This window comes from Camelus bactrianus, chromosome 19, assembly GCF_048773025.1.
Source record: "Camelus bactrianus isolate YW-2024 breed Bactrian camel chromosome 19, ASM4877302v1, whole genome shotgun sequence".
Classification (NCBI taxonomy): domain Eukaryota; kingdom Metazoa; phylum Chordata; class Mammalia; order Artiodactyla; family Camelidae; genus Camelus; species Camelus bactrianus.
Window position 1 is genome coordinate 14,553,750 of NC_133557.1, and position 26,118 is coordinate 14,579,867.

General features: G+C 38.9%; 1 protein-coding gene across 1 annotated transcript in view; it reads left to right on the forward strand.

Moving 5' to 3' along the window:
• Positions 1-26,118, forward strand: part of CTNNBL1 (catenin beta like 1) — a 143,840-nt gene that overhangs the window by 19,569 nt on the left and 98,153 nt on the right. The window contains exons 2-4 of the mRNA XM_010960747.3: positions 8,979-9,167; positions 12,903-13,009; positions 21,681-21,820. Of these exons, the coding sequence (XP_010959049.1) occupies positions 8,979-9,167; positions 12,903-13,009; positions 21,681-21,820 (436 nt within the window). The remainder of the gene's footprint in view (positions 1-8,978; positions 9,168-12,902; positions 13,010-21,680; positions 21,821-26,118) is intronic.

Genomic DNA, 26,118 nt, shown 5'->3' on the forward strand with positions numbered 1-26,118 from the left:
ACATTGCTCATAACTCTTTTGGTTCAACCTATTGTGGAGCTACCTATCTGTGCTTCTGTTCACCCACATTTCTCCAGCTGCCCACTTGAGTGACTTTGTGAAAGATCTTGTTGAGATAAAGGTACCCTGCAGGTATTGTAAACCCTTAGTCAGCAGTAACATATCAAGGGACTGCAACCAGTTGGGCATGACTTGTTCTGCATGATTCCCTGCTAGCTTCTAGTGGTCCTTCTTTTTTCCTCCTAAATGTGTGTGTAACAATAGCATTTTGCCAAGTTTACTTCTGATCTTTTTTTAAGAAGTCAAGTATTATACAGTTGAAGTGTCCTGTGTACCCTTCCCTAATCCCATTTCATTGCATATGCCTCCCTAATCCAATTTTGTTATTTCCCTTAGAAGCAATCACTGTCCTAAATTTGGTGATTATTATTCCCATACATTGTTTTTTATGATTACTGCTTATGTATGCATCCAGTGATCATTGACATTTTCTTCTCTTTTTTCTTATTACAGATATGCTCCAGTGAACATTCTTTAAATATCTCCTTGTGCATATGTCTGAGAATTTCTCTAATGTATATATACCTAGGAGTAGACTTGCTGGGATAGTCGTAGAATGTATGCATCTTCAGTGTTATTAGGTATCACCAGTTAGCTCCGTACTCATTTACATTCCTATCAGCAAGTTTTAAGTTTGTTTCTCTATATCCTCACCAACACATGGTATTGCGAGATTTTAATTTTTTTTTTTAATTTTTGCTAACCTGATGATACCTCATGGTTTTTATGTGCATTTCCCTGTTCTAATGAGACTTGGGGCCCTTTTTACATGCTTGTGGGCTACTCCATGTTTTTTCTTTTGTAATCATAATTGTTACTGTATTCCTTGTCAAACCCTGATTTTAAGTAATTCTAAAAGTCTCTTGGATACATAAAACTTTGCAGTTAGCAGTCATTAAAAGGAATTGAATCCTAGGCTCTGTTTTCTTTTCATAGTGTTGTATCTTTATTTTATTTAATCTTACTTTCTGTTATCTTACTAAAGACAGTCTTGTGAGGTAGCAGAGCAAGGGTAGAGCATTTGACTTACTTATGCTAGTAAGTCAAATGACTTATCTAAGGTCATGTGACTTGTAAGTGATTCACTAGAACCCAGATTTTTCTGATTATTGGTCTGCTGCTCTTTGCATTCTACTGTATTACTTATTTTAGATCTGTTGTTGTTCTTGGGTTGATGTCTCATATTCCCTTCAGCACCTAATAGAGTGATGTTCAGGTTCTATTAGCTCAGTAAACACTCTCTGAGTGAATGAATGATCATGGTTCTGGTGCAGCTGACAAAACATTCATAATGTCTGTTAAAATGGAGGTAGTTTACCTTAGAATGATTTTACAAGTATCTGCCTCTGTTAGCCTTGATAAATAAAGAAACCAAATCAACATTCAGCTTTCTGATGCAGCTGCAGTATTAATCAGAGAAGATGTCAAAGTAAATCATGGACAATAAAGAATAGTTTGTACTTCTAAAAAAGAAATCTGCACACCCTTTGGAAGCAAGACAGATATATTCAGGCTTTAACAAGGAGTAAGAATTTTTTTGGTAGGAAAAATTGATTAAGTAGAGTTCATGACTAGTGATTTAAGTCATAAATCACATTCATGTTGCTTGTCAGCCAATCAGATTACAGATCATCAGTGAGACTGTTGGTGATGTTAATTTTTGATACATTGATTTTTTTTTCCTCCCTTCATTGTGGACATTGATAAAATCCACATTCTCCAGTAACTATTATGGTCTTGGTGCCTGTAATTTTTAAAATTGGGAATTAAGTAAATGAAGGTTCTGTTTTATATTTGCGATGACTTTGCTTTCAGATTTTGAGAAGTTTTTTGGTACCTATTTTTTCTTCCAGAAAATAAAGGTGGTAAATTTCCATGATTCATTGATTTTTTTTTTAAGTTTTAAGTCTTGCAATGGCATAATATATAATTATATTTGAATATCTGGAATTGTCGCTCAGATATTTCTTAAAAATATGATGATTATCCCTTACATTGGTATAGCACTTTATAGTTTACGTAAGGCCCCTTTGTAAGGTGTTTAAGCATCACAACAACACTTTGAGGTGGGTAGAATTTTCTGTCTCTGATGACTTTGGCTGATGGTAGTTGCAGCATTAGAGATTGTGAGCTTTTTCAGTTCTGGTGCCTTAAGCAAATTTGCAAGGGAGCCCTGATGTTAACTTTGGCAGGTTTCATGCCTGCAAATATTGATTGAGCCAGAAGCCCTACTTGTAAAATGTCACCAGTGAATGTGCAGCCAACAAAGGCAAGGGAAAACTCATTACTGCAGCTCATCTGTAACTTCTGGGTCAGGCCACTCACTACCATCTGGTAAAAATGAATGTTTGAAAACTCCTTTTCATTCTGACAAAATGTAATCAGGTGAGGTTAACAGCAGATGATTTCTGAACGTTTCAAATTGGTTAGACCAATTCGTCCACAAGCTTGGGTTTGTGACATTCCATATGTCTAATTATCTGAAGAGGAATCAGAAAGCTTTAAAATTATGAAATCCCAAAATAATGGTAGAAAGGAATTTAATTATGTGTATACTTCCCTTTCTTTTCTGTGTTACATGCACACTTCTCCCCCATATCAGAAGTGTTTATTCTGAAAAAGAAAAGGTAATGAGAGAGGAAGAATGAAATCGTATTACTGTCTTAAAATAATAAAAAAAAATTTTTTTAATGTGAGAGTGAGACTAAACCTACTTTATATTGCTTTAAGGAGAAAGATTGGAATCTATGGAAGAAAATTGTAGGTTGAAAGGTTTCTCTTTAATAAACTCTCTGAGTGACTGAGAGATGGAAGGGGCACAATTTAGGGAGGTTTAGTTTCTGGTCACTGAAAGTGTTAGGAAAGGTTCAGCGTATGCCTAGCAGAAATGTTTTAAAGGGGTTTCAAACCTCGGAAAGATGACTGAGTTAAATCAAGGGTTCCTAAAGTCTGAATTGTCTAGTGCCTCAGAATTATTGCAAGAGGTTGTGAATTTAGATGACACAAGCATTTTCTGTAGAATGAATCTCAGTCTCTCAAAATCAATTAGTCTCTCTGTTTCTGTCTTCTCCCTCATAAACGTGGCAATTAGAAACACAAATTCAATGAAAAGTATTACCAAATACATAGAAATCAATTTGTTGTCATTGTGTCTTGTCTCAATCATTGGATACTAAAAAGTGCAGCTGTGGGTGGGGTCTATCAAATATTGTGACATTAAAAAAGGAATCCTCATTTTAAAACCCATTAATGGTGAACACCCTTAACCTTGAGGTTCTTTGGTTTTGAGTCAGGTGTGTCAAAGACAGATAAATGTATTGTCTTCTGTGGGCTAAACTGTGATCAGCACTTTGTAACATTGGCCTTTATGTGCATAAATACATATATACATAAATGTCTGTGTGAAAGTGGTGGTCGTTCCTAGTTTATAGACTGAGAAAACTCAAGCCTGGAATGGGTAAGTTACTTTTCAGGGCTGCCCAGTGGAGGGACCAGGATTTGAATTTAGGAAAATCTGACTCCAAAACTCATTCTCCAGATAGCATATGACCATTGCAGACAGGTTAGGAGTGACTCGTTACTGTGGCGAAGAAGGAAGAGCGCTATGTTGGGAATTAGAAGCCTTACATTATTCTCCACCACAGACAAGTTGCTTAAACCTACCAAGCTCAGATTCCCCTATTTCTATAAAGAGAGGGATAAACTAGATTATCTGTTTCAGCTCAAATTTGAGTCTTTCCTATTGTTTGATATTTAGGAAACAGCACTTCATGCCCCAACTTGAAAGGCATTTTTTTGAAGATATGTGACCTTCTTGGTGCTAGGTGAAGAATTCTTGGTTGGTTATAAAGTTGTAGAAGATTTCCTTTGACGTTTTCCATTTCTTTTATAAAATTGAACATACTTTTTCTTCCGTTAACATGAAAGTACATTTTACGAAAGTTACTCCATTTCTTAGCTGGGTAACTTGGAACGTTGAGCTATATTTAGAAGTTCCCTCCATAGTGCATATCTACACTGCCATATCCTGGTACAAATGTGCTCTTCACATTAATAATTGCACTGTGTGTTTTCATAATTTATCATAATGATACCATTATTGCTTATTATAGAAGTCCCCTTTCTTCCCCCCACCCCAAGTCTAATTGAGGTCGAGACAGACCATAAATGTGATAATATAGATTGCATGCTCAGAGGAAATGGAGTTGGTTTCATAGTGGAGTTTTAATTTAGGATTCGTTCTGGTGATGTAGCCTCTTCCTATGGTACATTACTTTGAGCCCAATATAACTACATTTTCCCATAGCCCCTCATTACAGCTACAGCTTCTCATTGCTTTTTAATTAAAAAGAGAGAGAGAGAAGGAGAAAGAAAGAGAGAGAGAAATGAAACCTAAAGCTTAGGTTGGATATTGTCTGAGTATTCAGGGAGTATCCTAGGCAGATTGCTAATTTAGTTGTTTTTTTCCAAAGTTTTCGTGGAGATGTCGTGATTTCTATTTCCAGGGGGATGAGTATATGTATATCATCTCTCTCTCTCTCTCTCTCTCTGTCTCACACACACATACTCACACACACACACACACACACACACATACACACACACACACTAGGCTTCAAGATTTTTGGAAAGTAAAGGCATTTTATATATATATTCTTGGAGCTTCCTATAAGCTTTGAGCAAGTGGGAATCTATGTAGCCTAGAAAGGGTACTAGCTATGTCACTGGATGGTGGCAAATGCTTCATGAGCATTTATTTCACTCACCACCTGTTGGGAGTAAGGTGAGGAATGTAGAAGATTGTAAAAATCCTTAAAGGCTGATATCCTAGTACATCAGAAGTTAAGAGTTAATCATTTTTCTGCTGTGGGCAGCAGAAGCAGAGAAATGACTTTATTAAGAACAGTTTCTTTTGTCATTCCTTCATTTTGAGGGATTCCAAACACTTTTCAGATACCAAAACAAATTAATCTCCAAAGGTGACTGGTAAGAACAGCTTAATCCTCTTGGGACTGGTTGTGTAAGACGCAAGGAGCGCTCAGGCCCGAGCTGTTGGCCTCTCTGACCGGCTTTGAGTGTTACAACTCCTTTCCGGATACGGAGCATCAGTTTGACAGCTCCTAGGTTTTTCCCCACTTCTGTATTCTTGCTTTGTTTTGTATAACTGATCTCTCTCTCAGTGGTGAATATTGGTAAATATAATTTAAAAGTTTACTTCTAGGTTAGCTTCAGAGTTTTTAATAGGGATCTTTCACAAATAGAACTTCAGCTTTATGTGAATCTATATTTCATTCAATGTTGCCAGAAAGCCAGTTTCATTTTGACATTATCAGAAAACAGGAAGCCCTTAGATGAAAATTCTCTGGACCTGGGATGTCTAGTGTTGTAGCCACTAGCTGCACAGGGCTGTGGGCACGTGAAATGGGGCTAGGTCTGTGTTGGGATACACTATAAGTGTAAAATACATCTACCAGATTCCAAAGACTTAGTATAAAAAAAAGTAAAATACCTTATTAGTAATTTTTTATATTGATTACATGTTGAAGTGATAATATTTTAGATATATTAGATTAAATAAAATATATTTTTAAAATTAATTTCCTTTTTACTTTTTAAAATTTGGCTGCTAAAAAATTTAAAATTACATCTGTAGCTTGCATTGTATTTTGATTGGACTGCCATGTCCTATACTGTTAAGCCCCTTGATAGCAAAGCAATGTTTGTTTTATTTACACGTATGTCCCCAGTCACCAGCACAGTACCTTATATATAGTTGGCACTTAATATGTATTTGTTAAAGAAATGAATTTTAACCTTTATTGTTCAAAATGGTCAAAATTCAGAAGTGAGTAGAAATTTCTCTATTTGGAGTGTTAGTATCTGAAAAAGAGAGAATTGAGGGTTGAGAAGAGAAGGAAAGAACAAGTTCTTGAAATTTTGCCTTGGGAGAGAAAAATGCTGAAATAAAATATATCAGGACCTTTGGACAGCTTATCCACCTGTTGGACAGGGAGATGGGGGCGGATATGTTGGTGAAGGAGCCCTGTCACAGCATCCCAGTGGGTGCTGCTGTGCTCTGCCACCGAGTTGTCCTCCACGCGAGGAGCTAAAGCTGAATACCCTGTGTGAGAGGAAAGGAGGTTGGAGATACAGTGGGTGAACCTAAAGGCTGCCCTCTTATGGATGTGCTTAGCCTACTCATAAAGATTGGCAAAGCTGTCCTTGTCTTGAAAATCCATTCTGGCCTTGTCCCTGTGTTCCCATTTAGACACTACCCTAAGGGAAGCTGGGGACTGGTACTGGGCCAGGATGATTGCTTGAGGATCCTTCAAGCCTTCAATTCTTTAATAAATTATTTGTTCACTGAGTAGTTTAACAATATTGTTTTAGCTTGGCCAGGGTCTTGTATGACTTATGTTTATAGGTATATGTTTTTGCCTGAAAGTCCTCCAGATCTGTCTCAGTTAGGTCCTGGAATCATGGTAGATTGACAAGCTTCCCAGAGATCAGTTTCAACTTTTAGAAGGCACCGGGTTATCTTCCCAAGAGTTTATTAAAGGATCTCAGGCATCCTGTCTCCCTGCTTATAAAATAGAACTGTTAACTTCTTCTCATCCCCAGAGATGTGATGAAGATTGAAAGAAGTACTGTAAGTTCTGCAGAAGGGAAGTGCTATTTCTGTGGAAATTGTTATTAGGGGTAAAAACAAATCTCCTCCCCAACCTCTGAAATGTTTGCTTTGCAGAAGTGGATTGGAAGATGTGTTCAAAAGAGACATTGCCATTGTTCTATTTTGCATTTCTTAACTATGGCAGTATTTAGTTTTCTCCTTTTAATTGTGGTCCACTGCCTTTTCTCTCTGCCCTGTGATAAACAATCCAGAAACCTCCTTTCCGCAGAGAACTGTGGAGCTCATGCTCTGACTTGGCTGGTGCAGCAGGCTCACGCTAATCAGAACCACAGCAGGACTTGTTTTATGAGCCTGAAAGAATTAACGCTCCCAGGGGGCTGAAGTTCCTTACCTGCTGGGGCGCTACACATTCCTAGTTTGAAGCCTGTCCTCCTTTAGGAGTAAGCTTCCTCCTTCCCCTTCTCACGGGAAAACCACCACCTCCTTTTTCTTGTACTCTATGGTTACTGGCATGTTGATTTCTTTTTTCTTTTTCTTCTTCTTCTTTTTAAAGTGGAGACCAGTAATGATGAAAATAGATTTTTGTAATTTTGTATTTATGGAAATAGAGTATGAGCATATGAAATCATAATCTACCCCAGGGAGACTTAGGAACAGAGTGAAAAATAGCAGGTGGTACCTCACAAACCAAATTGTCTAATGTGAGTTTTCTAAGCAATGTCATATGCTTAGACTTACTGAAGCACCTGGTATGTGGAAGCAGCAGGGTGCAAGAATATAGAGGGGAATGAATTTGCACCACTGGGACAGCAGAGTGCAGTAACAGGGTGGGCTCTAAGTCACAAGGTGAGATGAGTAACTATCGTAGGAATTTGTCTGTTATCACCAAACAACTTAGCCGGTTGGTAGTGAATGTGGCACTTTGTTCATTTTGATAGTAACATACCACATTGCAACTAGCACACTGTTGGCGTGTGCAGTTATTATAACAGATAAAGAAGAGCTCATTGAAGAGCCTAACACAGATGTTTTGTGTTGGGGAAGACAGAATCATATGGATTAACTAACTCATGGTAATAATTTTATGTATTTGTTTAGTACTGTTCCAGTTTAGGTTCTTTCACTAAACTGGTACAAACTTCCAGTTATGAGTTCTGGGGATCTAATGTATAGCAGAGTGACTGTAGTTAATAATACTGTATTATATGCTTGAAAGTTGCTAAGATCTTAAGTTCTCAACCATCAAAAAGAGAAAAGAAAAAGAAAAAGGTACTTACGTGAGGTGATGAATCATTTCTCAATATGTGTGAGTCAGATCATCATTTTGTAATACCTTAAACTTACACAATCTTATATGTCAGTTATATTTCAGTAGAGCTGAAAACATGGTTAAAAACACACACATAAAAGCATCTTTTTTTTTAAATTCACAGAGAAAAGTGTTATAATCTCCACTTGTAGATGAGGACACTGAGGCTTGGAGAGGTTAAATGACATGCCCAAAGTTGCAGAGTGGTAATCCAAGCTGACTGGTGCAGTTGGGCTGTTGGTGTCTGTTCCTCCTCAGCCCTGAGGCCCATTTCAGTAGTACCCTGTTTTATTCCAATTTAATGGCAAGCAGTTGTAAGAACTCCTCCATGGACTGCACTGTCAAAGGCAAAATGAGGTCCTGACAGTATGGTGGGAAAAGCCCTGGGCTAGGAGTCAGGAAGTCCCAGTTCTGATTTCAGTGCTGTTGCTGGTTTTGTGACCTTGGATTATACTTGACCTCTGGGCCTTACTATCTCTTCTGTAAAGTAGGAATTTAGTGTGTTGTAGACCCTCAGAAGTTACAATATGTAATATTCTCTGTTTAAACTACTTGTGAGTGACTATAATCTTTCTTAGACCTGAATTAAAACCACATACTGAGGGATTGGTGTTGGGGATTGTGTCCTAACTAGTAAATTGAGCCTAACCTGGCATCCCCATCTCTAAGTGGCTTTGTTCCCTGGGATTTCTGTATATACAGGAACTTTGGTGAAGTGATAAGCTTTGGATTATTGAAAAAATTCTGTCAGAAATAAAAGCCAGCTGCTTTGTAGGTGACTTTAATCTTGTATTTATAGAATCATTAAGGGTGTAAAAAATAACCACTTAGAACTTTACTCCATTTTGTGGGAGAAACTGTATGCTATGGTACTTTTCAGTCGGGGAATTCTTGAAAGCTTTAAGAATGTTTACTATGTATGCCTTTCTATGTCTTTTCCAGCTTTAAAATCCTGTATTTCTTCTTTCTCTTTCTTAGCCCAACAGGGGCACAAAACGTCCCCGGGATGATGAAGAGGAAGAGCTGAAAATGCGTCGGAGACAGGCTGGTGCTCGAGAGCGTGGCCGCTACCGGGAGGAGGAAATGACTGTGGTAGAAGAAGCAGATGATGACAAAAAAAGGCTGCTTCAGATTATTGACAGAGAGGGTGAGGAGGAAGAGGAAGAGGTAAGCTGGGAGCTGAGGTGCTTGGCCCCGACACAGTATCTATAGAGTGTAATTTTGGGCTAAATACTTAATTTCTCTGAGCTTCCCAGTTTAATCTGTAAAATGGGGTGAAGAATACCTTTTTCAGTGTTGACATGAAGGTTAAGTGGAATAATGAAGTGGGGAAAGCATTTTGCAAAGTGTAAAGAACCTTACAGATAGAGGTTTTAAATTATTCTGGATTATGTGTTATAATCAAGGCCCAAGCACTGAAATGTGGGCCTATTGGTATTGACTGAGGAGGGTCAGGGTGGCTTCCTGGTCTGTACTGAGGACACAGAGAGGGCACCTACATGTTTAAGTATAGCCAGTAGTCTTTGAAAGAGGAGTAGAATTTTATCAAACAAGTGGGAGAAAGGCTCTTTAGGCAGTTGAAATGGCCTTAGCAAGGCAACAAAGTTGAAGAAACTCAAGGAGCTAAGGGATTAGGTATTTAGGTGTGACTGGAAAAATACAGTTTAGAGAAAGAGATGCCTAAGGTGCTTTCTGTTTGCCCTTCCTCAGGGTGTCTTAGGGCCTTTGCACTCCTTCCTGCCTCTGGACCTTTTTACTTCTGTGCCCTCTGCTGGGATGCTCTTCTTCCCCCTAATGCTTTGCATGGCTGGCTTCTTCTCATTCAGGTCTTAGTTCAGATGTTTCCTCCTCAGAGAAGTCTTTCCTGTCTCCGAGGTAGCCCTGCAAGTCATTCTCTCATGCTCTCATCACTTTATTCTGTATATTGTCTTCACAGCACTTACCATGACCTGAAATCCCTGTTTGTTTACTTTACTCATTCTTTGTCCTCTCTTCGACCTCCTTCGAAAACAGGGACTGGCTCTGTTTTGTTCACAGCTGTATTTCTAGCATTCAGAGCAATGCCAAGCTCTGGGCCCTTAACAAATATTTATTGAATGAATAAATGAATGAAGCTGAAAAGAATAATGTGAAATATCAGTGATTAAAAATAAAATGACCTTACCTTTGTGTCTTTTTAAATCCTTAAGTGTTAGCTTGTATGTTATTTCACCCTGGCATTTTGTTCAATATGAATTATGGAAATAGATTCTTAAGAGCCAGCTGTTTTTTGGTTCCCTCAAAGACACGATGCTAAGTTTGGATTTAAAAAATGAAGCTGGAGTGTGAATTTGAGAAGAAAAAAAATTGATTCATATTCCAAAAAGGTCTTTACTATGTTATAATAATAACTCTCCTCATTAGGATTTGTACCAGTGCCAGTTTCGGGGTCTGCCCCTAAAAGATGGGGACACTTTGGTGGGAGACAGTCCTGAATTTCCTCCCGAGGGCAGCAACGCTGCCAGCCTTAGACAAACAGTGTGTGTAGCACATCCTCTCTCCCTCTCCCTCCCTCCCTCCCTCCTCACTAGCTTCTGCTCAATCTGTTAGCCCTGCAGCAGCAGTTAATTGGCAGGTATAATTCCCGTGTCGGGCAAGCCTGATACTGGAGGATTAGGATAGTAGCTGTCATGGGTAAATGGTTTCTAGCCCGGGAGACAGAAATGCAGTGTGGGACCAGTCCTTCTGTTAAGGGACAGGGAAAAAGAGATCGCTTTGTAAAAATGACACATGGAGGGCTACAAGTCCAGGAGTTATTTTCTCACTGCCACCAAAGTCCCATTTGATGAAAAACAAGTGATGTTTGCCCCTGTAAAGTCACGTGAACTTGTAAAATATTATTGTCCTTTTTGTGCTACATCACCAGCATTCATCTTTCTGAAATCTCCCTCTGGTTTCTGACATTGAGCTATTGGAGATACTGCTGTGGCTGATGACGAAGACTGATAATTCCGTTTTTCCCCAGTGTTGGAGAGAAATTAAAGGAGGGAAGGCCAAACCCTGGAGAGGCTAAGACTTTGGGAATCCTAAGAGAGCTGTATTATTAACACTAATAAGGGTTTTTTCTACAGGGTTGGCAGGATGTTAGCTAAGGGAAAGAAAAACTGTGGATATTGAGGTTTCTTGAAAGTGATTTTACCCTTTCCTAGAAATTTAGATTATTTTAGTTAAATCCCAGCTGTAAGTTGGATACATTAGCAATACTGCGAATAGTAACAATAATAGCTTACCTTAATATAGTGTCATGTGGTTTATAAAACAGTTTTACGTACCTCATCACTTTAGGCCATCTCTATGACCTTGAAAGATACAGGTGATGTTTTTCCCCTCTCTTTCTGCCTCTTTCCTTCAACAGATCTTCGTTTGATGCCTGCTATGTTCCAGGCACTCTAATGGGTACTGGAGAGTCAGCAGTGAACAAGTAGACATGGGCTGCCAGCAGGGGTTTGGGGTTGGAGAGATTATCTGGGCCAGATCCTGCCAGATGTTTCTCATATAGGTCATGTGAAAGATTTGGGATTTTATTCTAAGTGCTAAATAGATGAACTCAGGAACGACTTATGAGGTGGAATCAATTAGTCTTGGTGAGGGTTTGAGGATTATATTCACCCAAGTAACATATGCCATGTGGCTAGTATGTGGTGAAGCTAAACTCTGAGTCCTGACTGAGCCATGGCAATAATTTCAGTTTTTGCCATGTCAGGGAAGCTCTCTTTAAAGCTGTAGACACTGGGAAGTGGGTGGTGGTCCAACAAAGTACCTCAGGGTCCAGAAGTCATTGATAAAATCTAAGAAACATGTCATGCCCAAAATGAATTTATAGGTATCTCCCACTTAAAAGCCCAATGTATAAAAATTGAAATTTAATCAAATAATAACTAACATTTTTGGGTATTTAAAAAATTATGGAATGATTCAATGCTTTCCAAAAGAGTCTATTTCCAGTTCTCTTAATAGTAGTTTCTTTATTGCTTTTAGGTGTGAATTATCGTCAGCGACTACAAAGCTATGAAGCTAGGGATTGAGAGAGTGTTAAAGAGGCAGAGTGCATTACAGCACATTAGTTTGAAATGGAAAATATACTGAGAAAATATTTCTGAAATTTTAGCATAGATTTTTTGGGGAGGAAATGATTCTGTTTTCAAAAATTCGTTTTATTTACCTTTGTAGGTATTCTTCTAGTTTATGAAGTAGGAAAACTCTGTATGGTCTACTAGTTTTTTTATGCTTTCTCTAAGCAAGGTTACTAAATTCTTATTGTTATTATCAGGATTCCAGGAACCTGTCTGATTCCCTTCTTAGCAGCTAGTAAGGACCAGATGCAGTAATGTGTAAGAAACACGAAGCAGTGACTATTGCAGAGACCATTCTTCTCTTGTGCTGTACCAAAATAGGCAGTAAATTGACTTTGGCCTGTGGACCATAGTTTGCTGACCCGTTGTGGGGAAAAGATTGAGGGCCACTGTCACTGACTCAGGGTTTGACCTTGAACGAGTTCTTTTAAACCTCTGTTATCTTAGCTATACAACAAATGTGAAGGACGAGATAAATAATGTTTATTTAATATTGTTGCTTCCTCCATGCCATATTGTATGCTTAAGAGATACTTGTTGAATGAGTGAGTTTTTAACACCTTAAGCTGAATGTCCTGTGGTAAATGTGACACACAGAGTGATGATACAAAGTAGCCTATGATGTAGACTCTTAATCCTCATTCTAATGGGGGGGATAAAGTATGTACTGTGCACTTAACTTAGAAAGGTGAGTGACAAAATGGTATGTAAGAGCCACGAGAAAGAAGTAGTGATTAGTGAAGAAGAAATTCTTTGGACTGAAATCGTTGCATTTGTCCCTTTACACCAGGAAGAACCATTGGATGAAAGCTCGGTGAAGAAAATGATCCTTACGTTTGAAAAAAGATCATATAAAAACCAAGAGCTGCGGATCAAGTTTCCAGACAATCCAGAGAAGTAAGGCAATGTTTTGCTGATATTCTTTCTCCTCTGAGGTTTTGTGTTTGCTGTTTTTGTTTTGCTCTTTGTGTGTTTTGTCTACTTTGGTTTTTGTGATTTGGGTCAGGAGTCCCAGAATGACCCACATGTTTGGGAAATCACTAGAAGTACTCACAGGACTCAGAGTCAGTGGTGCTCAAGGGTACACAGTAGGATCAGGGGGGGAAAAGACATGTCAGGAGGTCTGGAGAAATTCACGTACAGGCTTCCTGTGTGTGCTCCCTTCCACTGGGAGGGGTCGGGCAGATGTGTACCTTTCTCTGTCAGTGAAATACATCATCACATGTGCAGTGTTTCTGTTTACGGGAGCCCATTTGAGACTCTGAGGCCGGGGTATTTATTGAAGACAGATCATGGCATTCTCTGCCAGCAACAACTACCAGAATTCCAGACTGAGAAGGAAAGCAGATGTTCAGTGCCCCAGAGGAGCAAAACATTATCACTTAGGGAACGTTTCAAAAGTCAGGCTCCCAAATGACAGCCTAGGACCAGGCCCTTCTAAAGGTGAGGCCTGTTAAGTCTTTTCTGTGTTATTCTTTTCAAGGCCCAAAGAAAACTGACCGTGGCTGCCGTTAGTGATAGCTTTACCGTTGAGAAAATGTCCAATGTCAAAGGCTTTGGGGTTAGACAGATAGGGGTGTAACTCCCACAGGACCTTGAATAAGTCACTTCTCCTTTCTTAGCCTCAGGTGTCTCATCTGTATAAAGAAATAGTATCTCCATCACAGAGTTGTTGTGAAGAATAAATGAGAATAAGGATAAGTGTTTAGCTCAATACCTGACACATAGTAAGTGCTCATGAAATGATAATTAGTATGGTTGTTACTGTCTCAGCTCCTCAGTGCACTCTGAAGTGCTATAATAAGGAATCTGATAGCTTTCAATCAGTTTTGAATCCTAAGTAAAGGAATTTTCATAATTTTACAGATTTTAATGTCCTAAATCTCTCTTTCCCTCCCTGTCTTTCTCCCTCCCAGGAAATACACTTTTAATGAATCTTAATATGCCCAAGGCCCCTAGGCAATTAAGAGTTGAATAGTAGTCTTTGCGCTCAAGTTTATAGGTTACTAGGGAGACTGACTATAAGTGCATGGTAGAAGGCAGTACACTTTAAAAGGAATACAAACAGAGTACTGTGGGAGCAAAGAGGGAGAAGCAGTGAATACCAAGGTGGAGGCTATAGAGGGCTTCACAGAAGAGCTGGGCCTTGAAGAGTGATTCTGATTTTTACTAGGCAGAAAAGAACATGGACAGGCATGGCAGGCAGTGTAACTTGCATGAACAAAGGCACAGAGGTATCAGAGGGCTTCCAGTTCTCCCAGCAACCTGGTAAGGCTAACATGGTCCACTGTGTTCTCTCTGTACTGTAGGTGAGGAGGGAGGTAGAGGGAGGAGAACCCGGTTACTGGACCCAGGGCCACAGCCCTCTTTGACAGTAGGAGTAGCTAGATCAGAACTCACTTCTCCCAACACCAGAGTCCTATCAGGTTTTGTGTTGCTCTCCACCATACAGTGGTTGTGCTTGTCATACTGCCCTGTGTGTGTGCATGTGTGTGTGTTTGATTATAAAGTAGTACATGAATAGATTATCATAAGAAATACCAACAGGGCAAAAGTAGAATAAAAAATGAAAGCTCTCTTTCACTGCACCCCCTTCCCATTCCCTCACCTAAAGATAGCGCCTGTGAACACTTCTGTGAGTATCCTTTTAGATTGTTTTCTGTATGTTGATTTACATATATATGTAAATATGCAATTTTTTTCCTGCATAAATCATACTGTACGTATTCTACACCTTGATTTTTTTTGGTCACGTAACAGAAGATCTCTCACTGTTAGTACGTGCATATTGACCTTATGTTTTGTGACTAGTGAATAGTATTTCATGGTTTGGATATATTATGACTTATTTATCATTTTTCTATAGATGGACATTTGGTTTTTTTAAATATTGACTTTTATGAACAATGCTGCAGTGAACCTCCCTGTACATGTGTCTTAGTGTACATGTATTTCTGTGGGATACATACGTAAATGTTGAATTCCCAGATTAAAGGGCATGTGCATTTTAAACTTTGACAGCTACTGCCAAATTCCCCATTATAGCCTTTAATTCTCTCACAAGCAGATCTCTTTTCCTATGTTATTGCCTACAATGAATGCGATCTGTCTTTAACATCTTTGCCATTTGTTTTATTGTTATTTCTTTACTCAGGGGTCTTGCTGCATTAGACTCTGTTCCTTTTAGGAGGTGGATTGTCTCTTGTTTATCTCTGTAGTACCTAGGACAGTTCCTGCCATACTGTAGGTACTCAGTAAACATGAGAGATCTTATACAGTTGATGTTATCTTTACTATATCCCCATTGCTTGGAACCTAAGGATACATTATAAGGAAGCTATGCCATAGGTTGATGACACTGGAAATTTAAAAAACTGAATTTACTTCTTGGGATGCCAACATTGCCTTTGCCCACTTGGTAGACATACTTCTGTCACTTTTCAGAGCAATGAGTTTCTGCAGCTTATGTTCACCATCTACATCTTAGGTACCACAGATTCTCTAATGTTACAATTCTTGAACTGGTTTCTAAAAAATGTTATTTTATTTTAAACAAATCAACAGCGTTTTCCATTCAGACAAAATTTATATACCATCTTCGTTTTTAAATTGAAACATTTGAAAATTGAAATCATGCATAAAGAACTTTTTTTTTTAATGTCCAAAAGCAGTTAGGAAACTACATTGTGTTTTAACCTTGAGTTCTTGAATTCTTACTTGTGCAGTGTCTTCTATAATTCTCTAGACCAGCGAAGTGCAATTAAGATGAAAATTGCTAGAGCGTATTTGAATGAAACTTTCCGGTTGAGATCAGAAACATTCAAATTTATTTTCCCATATATGCAATTGTCATTTTGATTGCATACCCAAAAATGCCTCTCTTCATTTGGCTGCATTTCAGATTCAATTGACAATTCTCCTTATGCATCCTCTGCTTTGCACTGTGATCTTTCTCCCAAACATCACATCAAGTAGAGTGCGCTCTTTCCCTAGTAAGTCCTTTAGTAGTTTTTCTCTTCATTTTTGCAGGGGCAAAATTATTTAGTTTAGTGGTTCTCAAATTTTTTAATCTCAGGACCCCTTTGTGCTCTTAAATTATTGAGTACTCCAAAGTGCTTATCCTAGAAAATTCTAGTGCATATTTCATTAGCCATTAGGGCAGTGATATCATCACATGTTGAATAGTCCTCTGCAAAACTCCGCCATACATTCTTGAGAGAATGAGAGTGAAGAAGACAAATAATGTTTTGGAGTTATTATAAAAAAATAGTTTTGATCTTATAGACCTCTGAAAGGATCTCCAACCACCTTCCACCCTGACCCTGCAACTCCCAGGGCCACACTCTGGTGAGAACTACTGATTTGGCTGGGTGTAGGTAGCATCATGTTCTCTGTGTACTTAATAGCTGGTTTTGTGATTGCAGAAATCTCTGTTGCTTTTATCATATTTTTGAACGTTGCTGGTCATTTGCTAAAATTCACTCTTCTGGTTGAAGGAGAACATCCTGCTGGTCTGAAGCAAATGTACGTGGGCAGGCCAGCAGAATATTCCCCGTCATACCAGATGGAATCAGTGACCCCATCGCAGCCTGGGTTACTGTTTTAATATGTTGCTCTTGCTTTCCCACTGACCTCTAGCTTGATCCTTTCCCCCAGCTGTGAGTCATCTGTTGCTAAAGATATGCCGAATCCCTAGACAGCCCTCTGCAGATGCTGGAGTGTGTGCTTTAAATGAGTAGACTTATACTTTGTGAGCAAAAAGAGAAGAATTTTCTTTGTTATAGCATAGCAAGCTTGAGGGTACCTTATTTGTTGATTACCCACTATGTGTCAACAGTCATTAGGCACTTTATTATCTTTTAGTCCTCCCTATAATTCAGCTAGGGAGATGAAGGAAGTTGAGTTTTAGAGACAGGTTAGTTAACATTCTTTGTTTCCCTTGACCAGGTTGGAGCCCCGTGCTCTGTGTTCCAAAGGCAATTTTCCTGGGGAGCGTCAGATATCCTTACAATTAACTGTTTGTAATAGATTATTTTTATTTCTTCTATGCTAGGATCTCGATGAGGCTAACAGCTGGGATTATTTTGTTATCTGTTATATCCTCAGTACCTAGCACAGTGACTGGCACCTAGTATGTGCCCATAAATGCTTATTGACACACTGCTAATCATTACACAGGCAGTAAATAATGTGACTGGGGGTGTGGCCCATGTCATTCTCATCCCCAACTCCAGACATTTCCCACTTACCTCATTATTCATGTAACACCAGACCCCAGCAGTATTTTTATTACGTTTCCTTGCTCACAGTTGACCTGCTTGTTTTGTTTTGGTAATTTTCTGACTGTCTAAACTTAAAATTACTGACTTAAGAGTGTGTATTTGGAAGAAGAATTTGAAAGTTGGAATGGACTGAAAGGCGCGCACAGAGTCCACACAGTCCATTTCTCCCTTCTAATTCTTGATTTTTTAAAAAATATCACCCTTTATTAATTACCCCCAGTGACAAGGATCTAACTTTCCAAAGAAACCTGTGTCATCACTTGGTAGCTCTGACTCTTAAGATTTCAACTCAGAATGAAAAATAATTTCAAGACCTTCTTATATGAGAGAATATCTAGACTCTTTATAATCTCAATTGCTTCCCTGAATTAGTTTCCATATCCCTCCTAAAGTAGGATTCCCATAACAGATGTCACAGACTTTTAGGGTTATCTAATCAGCATAACTCTATCTTGTCTTCTTTTAAGCAGCCTAAAACCGCAGCAGCGTTTGTAGCAGCTACTTTCCTTTGCTCCTCCATTTGGCAGGCATCTGCTGAATTTCTCCAGTGGACCAGGGAGCGTGCTCAGTGCTCAGAGCTCATGGTCTGATTGTATTGCAGTTACAGTTGACTAAAACCAACAAGTCCTTTCTACAGATGCCCTCTTATTAAACTGTATCTTTTCCTGCCCCATGCATTTGTATTTGACTTTTTGGTTCAATGCAGTGCTCTATGTGGATCCTAGGTAGCTTTTCTTCTGGTAAATTAGGCCCATCATCATTACCTGACAGGAATTTTCTGAGCTGATTCTATCAGCTGTGTGTTCACTGTCCTGTAAGCTTTGTGTTATATGACATTTGTTAAGTTTGCCTTTTATATATCTTCACCCAAGTTGTTGATCAAAAACTAACAGTAAAATAATACAGTTGATCTAAACAGGGCTAAGGATGGAGCCCTGCAGGATACCTCCAGAGGCTTCTCTCCAGGCTGACATTTAGCCACTGATTATCACTGAAGTCTCCAAATCTCTTCCTTGTAATCAACATGATTTTGTTTATTACTATTTAGTGCCCAGTATCCTTTGCCAGTTCTTCCTAGTGAACTGTAAAAATCTTTTGTCAAGTCACTCTCCAAAAATCAGATTTAAAATGCAAAACAAAACAAAACTACCCTGGTAAGGCAAATAGGCCTTAGAGGTTTGCTGAGCCCATTAGATTCAAAGATCTACTGCCCCATGGAATATCTGGATTCTGCACCAGCCCTTCCAAGCCATGATTCTAATTTGGCCTCCACACTTTAGGTATTAGGGAACTGGTGATTTAAAAGGTAATCAATCTATTTATAAGCACAGTGGAAGGAGCCTTAAAAAAAGTGGTATGGGGGGTGTCTTGACAAAAATAGTTTTGAAATTTACTTAGAATAATAAGCCTGTAAGAATAGACAAGGAAGCATTCAAAAAGAATACTAACGTAGAGTGTTTTGCAGTAACAGACATAAAATATACTGTAACAATATGGAAGTATGATCCTGGCTTAGGCATTTGCAGACAAATCAATAAAATGGAGTGAAAAGCCCATAAACAGATTAGAGTACACATTAAAATTTAGTGTATGATAGAGGTAGCATTTCTTCAGATCTGTGGAAAAAGGATAGTTTATGGTATTGGGGCAATTGGCCAGATATTGCAGAAAATTAAGTTAGATCTTTGCCCTATATTATGTACTGAAATAAATTTCAGTTTTAGTTCTCCTAAACATTTAAATATATATAAACATGAAAGTACATCATAAAATATATCTGATCTGATCTATAAAAAAAAACCTTGCTCAGAATACATGTAAAATAGGGATCATAAGGCTAAGATTGACTAAAAACCTTTATGTCAAAAAGCACGATGTACAAATTAAAAGGCAGATATTTTTCAATGGCTTTTTTTGCAACATATGTATGACAGATTAATTTCCTTAATATATTGAGTGCTTATAAATCAGTAAATAAGATGAGCACCCTGATATAAAAATGGGCAAAGAAGAAATACAAATAGCTAGTAAACATTAACAAAATTTTAACCATCATGGTATCAGAAATGCAAAATTAAGAAAAGTTACATTTCCCATCTCATTTGGAGGGGATTTTAAATAGATAATACTGTTTTTGAAGAGAGCAAGGGGGAAAACAGGCACTTCATACACTATTGGTGCCTTTCTGGTGGGATTTATCAAAATCTGTTAAGTTATGCATACTCTTTGAGTTGGCACTTCCCTTCTGGGAATTATCTAACACAGTAATTATGAATATATGCATCCTAGTGTCATCTAGTATGGGGGTGGGGATTGAAAACCATCTGAATGTTTGACAAAGGGGGATTGGTAAAATAAATTATGGTACATCTGCACAAGGGAATACCATGTAGCTTTTTAAAATGCTATTTAATGTTATTTGGAATAGGAATTTCAGATAGGCTTAATCTCCAATACCCTCTCTGTGATTGATTGGTAGTCTTTTCTCGGAATACTACGTTGAGAAGGATTCTGAGGCCATATCTAGGGCTCAGCAGGTAAGATGCTGTGCTCAGTGAGTAATTTTGCAGTGAGAGTGGAAGGACTGACAGCTGTGGCAGATACTGGCTTTTCCTGTTGTAGAAGAATGTTTAATGATAAGAGGAATTTTTCAGCCTCTGTTAACAACAACAGCAAAAATCTAAACCTATACCGTGTAGGCTGCTTTTGGTGTGGGATGGGGAGGGGGAGGCTATGAGTGGAAGAAATGGACTTAAAAATACCAGAGTATTATCAATGGTTCTTTTTGGTTAATAAAGTTATGGATGATTTCTGTTTACTTTTTCAGGGCTTGTCTTTCTTTTCTCAGTTTTTTACAAAAAGTAGTATTTTATAATCAGAAAAAAGTATATAAATGTTATGGTTAAAATAGTAATGAGGAAAAACAGTGGTAAGGAATATTGTCTAAAATATGTCTATATTCCCTATAATATTAAAGAATTATAGTCTTCAGATTTTGTTTCTTACAGAATCTCCAGAGTTCTGGAGAGGTGGGATTTGCCCATCTCCTCAGCGTCTGGAAGTTGATGAGTCCTTTGTGACTTCAAGAGTCCCTGCTTATGTTCCTTTTCTTTGTAGCCTCAATTCAGATAAGCAGGCATCTGTGGATATTTAGAGACAAAAAATAAAATTCCTGTCTTTAAGAAGCTTACATACTAGAAGAATTTAGACATTATAATGTCTATATGTAGACATAATAGCATATCTATAGACATCATAATGACAATAGTTGTAGTAGAAGTAATAGAAATGAGTGCTTTTTATATACTAGACATTTTTAAGTGCTTTAGATGTATTTATTCATTTACTTCTTACAGTAGTCCTGTGAGTTAGGTAACTTTATCATCTCATTTATTGTACAGATGAAGAAACTGAGGCTTAGAGAGGCCAAGTGGCTAAGTGAGGTTCAAAGCCAGACAGTCTGGCTCTAGGGTATTTAAACACTGGTTCCTCTCAGTCAGGTATTGTTGAATTGCTTTACATGGATTAGCTCATTTCCTTCTCAGAATAAACCTTCCTGTCTTGTACATCAAAGGCTTAGTGGGCATTTCTTCTGTGTCAAACACTGGGGGAGGGTATGCAGAGGGCAGAGGTGAATGCAAAGCAGTTGTTTTTAGTGCCTGGGCATAGGTTTGTGGAAAGGTTCAGGTGTGGAAATGTAAGTGAAGTATCATCATACTTCAGAAATGGTGGTAATTACAGGATGCCAGACTATATCTGCTTTACTTTGAGATCTTCCTTTTAATCGGCTCAATGGAAAGGATGTGGGGGAAGGGGAAGTATTTCCAGATGGCAGCAGAACCTCAGTGTTTTCCTTTGGCTAAAGGGAACAATTGGCCCTTGGTCTGAAGTGGCAAGTAAGAGAAACTCTTTTTGAATTACAGGATAACTATGTTCAGGGCAGTGAATTGCCATACCAAGGGGTAATGGTAGCCAATCACAGAACTGGTGGGCAGATCATTTAATGCTGTAAAATGCTTTGGGAGCCTCTAAAAGACAACGTGTGACTACAAGAGTAAGGGGAACCCTGTAATGAGATCTGAATCCAAGATTGATTTCTGTAATGAGGAAATCGATTTCCCAAGGAAATTGTGTGACAGTATGGTGTTTGGATGAGCATACCTCTTGGTTGGTCTGTTGTAGACACTTTGACAGATTGTCTCTGTCTGGATTATGTTGCTGTTTGCTCCTCAGTGCTGATAGCACGCCTTCCCTTTCAATGATGCTGTCTTGTTTTCTCCTCCTAGGTTTATGGAATCTGAGCTGGACCTAAATGACATCATTCAGGAGATGCATGTGGTGGCCACCATGCCAGACCTGTACCACCTTCTGGTAGAGCTGAATGCTGTTCAGTCTCTTCTCGGGTTGCTTGGACATGATAATACAGATATCCTTTCAGATCTGTCCTCAATAGGAAGACAGACATGGTTGGGGAATGCTGTTTACTCTCTTCTGTCTGTCTCTGCTGATGTCTGTTGTCATGTCTGGTGTTCTACCTCCATTCTCATTATCTCCCATCTTTAAACACATGCTGCTTTTTACTCATTTGAAAGTCTGGTTTTTATCTATTAATAAATCTTAGGCAATCCTTAATTGCCCTATTTGTTCTTATTAGTACCAGAATTCATCGTGATGTATCTGTTCATATATCAACAACATTAATTTTTCAGGATCTTGATTTGGGGGCCCATTTATATAGGCAGATCCAGACAGGATTTGAATCTGTTGTTCTAGACATCATTCTGCTAACTGATGGCCCAGTGGAGTTGAGACTAGGGGAGGCAGTGAACCCTGCTAGAAAGCACATGGGAATGTCCTGGAAGACAGGGATTTTTTTCTGTTTTGTCCATTGTTGTCTTCCCAATTTCTTTTAGAAAAAGCCTGGGTGCACCATAACATTTGGTATTTGTTGAATGAACATTAGACCTAAACAGACAATCTAGGTTTGACTCCCAGTGTCATTTATTATGTGAAATTTGGTGCCCCTCCAGCCCTTAGTACGTCCCTGCGACGTAACGAGACCTGGGTACCTTCAGGTCTAACAGCGTTAAGGACATGGAACATTAAATTATTGGAGATTCTAAAAATTATGAATTCTTTTTTTCACTTGTCACCGTACTTTTCAAGACTTAAATGTGGTAGGCTATTCTGTAGGAATGATACTGTCTATATTCATAAACTGCATTTACAAAACAAAAACAAAAACAAAAACAAAAACACTTTTGCCTTTCAGTGTTCCTGAGAGGATTAAAGGAGTTCATGTAAGTGCTAATGCTAAGCAGTTTCTAATAATAGTAGGTACTTAGTAAATGTTACTTATAAATGAATCCAAATTGTGACTTCCAAAACTATTTTATACTTTGCATTGCTATCAGATGTGCGACTACTTTAATGGAAAAGGTTTTTGATGTGCCTGTGGTTGGGGTTATGGTCATTAAAGCAGATTCCCTTCTGATAGGTGTTCTGTTTGAATCCAGATTTCTGAAGGTAAGAGACAAATGTAGTCCGTCTGCTTGAGGGTATTCATGGGGAATCTGCTGCTGCTTCATGCTGTTTTCATCTTTCTGGTAATCTCTCTCCTGAGAGCATGTCTGACTAGGTTCTTTCCTGCCTGATAATTCTCATAGAAATAAATCAGTGAGTAATGTTAGTGCAGGCTTCTTGAAAGGTGATCTTAAGCCATTTCTGATACTTCATGTAATGCTAGTATTAAGAATCTGTCAGTCCCCAGATTGATGCGTGTGTTCCCCAGGGTTTGCTGTGAGATTCTTGGTTGTACAAAAACCCTAGCCAGTTAGCTTGTTTCTGGGTGAGGTCGATATGGGTCTCATGAATTCGTCTGATAGACATGCTTTGAGTACTTACTACATACCAGGCGTTGTGCTAGACCCGAGGAACCATAGGATTCACTGATGCTCAAGCAGCATCTGTCAGTCAACATATTGGGTATCTATCATATGATTAGCCCTGTTCAAGGTACTCACCGGTCCTCACAGAACTAGGAACCAGGAGTTCCAGTTGTGACTTCACATTTCAATTTGCCTACGGACCGGTAGAGTTTCAGAATCCAAACAGACCTTAGAGATGACTTAGCCTAGTGCCTTATTTACTTGGTGACAAGTCTAAGGTCTGGATGTTGGGCAGCCGGCTGTTGAGGTTGAGGCTGGCACTCCAGGCCCCTGATTTCCAGCCCAGTGTCCATTCTAGTGCACCTTGGGTCTCTTCCCTATAGGATTTACTACATCCGTGACAGAATTGCAGAGTCATGTATTACTTCGTGTGTTAATTCAGAAACCACCTCTTTTGTTTCTGGAAACACAGCTCTCATTCTTTTTTCTATTCCTGCTAACTCAAAATAATAGTGGCAGCTATGTGAAGATACTGACATTTTGCTGATTCACCAGCCTGGATCCTGCTGGGGAGAAGACTGACACAAGAAGTGTGCTCGACGTCGGCATGCTTGGGAAAGGCAAGGGCACAGATGTTCCAAGTTGTTAAGTTCTGGTCTTTCAAAAGGAGAAAAACAAGTCCCTCTGTAATAACTTTGACAGACTGCCATTTCCCTCCTGTTTTCTAAGCGCTAAACTGTTTTTCTTCCCTCTTGTCTGCTAACCTTCACCCTGCTGCCCTAATGATATTTTTTAAAATCCGATTTTTAATTATGCCCTACATCAAATTTAAAGTGCATTTGAAATTTTTTTAATTACCTAATTTTAATTAGATGCAGCAGTTAGGGTAAATGTCATCCTCAGTGTACCATTTTTCTTGAACGTGGTTTCAGGAAAGGGTAGGCCCTCTTGGCTTGAGTCTAACATACCCTCTGTCGGTTGGAGCATTGTCCCAGCAGCCTTGCACTCTGCTGCTTGTCTTATCTGTGATCTATAATGGAAATTTTTCTTCAGGAAACGGTTGTTAACAGTTTACTGTTGTATAGCTGTAACTGCCCGAAACACCTTACCATGAATAAACAATTTTGTGGCAGTCATGACTTAAATTTTTAATCTTTTTTAACTCTTCATTTATCAGCCAAGAGCACACATGGCTGGTTATGTTCCCAGCAAGCACAGGTCATCTTTGCTTTGTCCTTCTCTGAGAAAACATAAACTATAGGGATTTTAATTGGATCAGAGAGGCAGATTTGTTGTAACCTTAAGAGGCAGAGGATGTGAGAAAACAGCTTGTGCCTTGTCCTTTCAACCGTGAGAAGCAGCTTCAGAGTTTATTCTAGCGCTCTGCATCACTGCTGCTGGTGAGGGCTTGTCAGCGCTTCTGTGCCTCATCTGCCCCCTTGAGAGGCTGGAACTCAGCCATCGGCTGGCTGCAGAGCAGAATTCTGGTTTGTGAAGAGCACCTCTGGGGGTAAGGGGCAGAGAGGGAGGGGCACACCCCTCACACAGTATTGAAGAGTCACTCTGAATGCATTAGGAGGGGACGCAAGGTGGGATCCAACATCTGCTGCCTTTTAGATATATTGCTTTTTAAAGCAATTTTTCCTTTAAAGTAAATCACTTAAACATGTTTAGAGCCCCTTTTTGTGAACCTTTTTGGAGTGTTTCTACAGAAAAAATACAATCAAAGGTACATTTGAAGATATTTTCTGAAGATATTGCTAAACAATCAGCTCTGTGGCCCAGTTTAAGCCAAAATTACTCAATTTGCCTAAAGGTTCAGGGAGGAATAAAAAGGGGAAAATAGAACCCCAGATGGTGGTTGATCACCCCTTCTGCTATCACAAAAAAAAAAAAAAATCACCACAACACCAAATCCATAAATATCTTATTTTGTATGTCATTTGTTGTTGTTCTCAATTTGAGTGACAAGTCAGTGGAATCCTTTCTCAAGTCCTTGTGACAGATCACGGCATTTACTGTTTTCTTTGGATAATAAGCCCTGTTGGGTGCTATTAGGGAAACAAGAAATAATGACTCCAGTCAGTAGCAAAAGCATTCACATTACTATGTGTGGTAAGTGCCCTTCGAGTGTTATGCTCAGGAAATACCATTGGAGTTCTAAGAAAACGTAGGTCATCCCTGGCTTGGCAGTGATTAGGGAATTGGGCGTTAGAGATGGGTAAGCTTTTGATAGATGTGGAGATTAGTATGCATTTCAAGTTTATTTTCATGGTCTCTGCCTTGTCAGTGGAAATTGCCATTCCTCACATGTTGGAAGCTGATATGCTCATATAGTTCCTACAAACTTACAAGGATATCAGGTCCATGACTTTACTATTATTTTTTTAATCATGACTACTGCTTCCCAGCTAAGCGTCCTATTCTTTAATAAAAATATTGAGTAATCTAAACCAACTTTTTCAAAGTCTGATTTCTCTCCACCTATTTGTGATTCAGAAAAATGAGGTCTCATTGCACTGTTAACAAGGCATCAGCGCAGCGGCCTGCACACTAATACGCAGGGAGGGAGAGGCTTGTTAGTCACAGAGTAGATCTTTGGTGCTGGTGGGACAGCTCTCTTTGGTCTGGAGTAATTTTAGGGAGTAGCCATTAGCAGTATTGTTTTCTAAATTACTGCTTAGTTTTCTTAGACTGTTGAAATCCAGGAGAACTTGCAAAGTTGTCCTCTTGGATTTTGTGAAGAATTATTGTGGGAATTGGAAAATAAAGACCAGACAGTTTTTTTAGGCCAACAGGGATCAATTGAACTTGAGCAGTTTGGGTCTGAGAATGC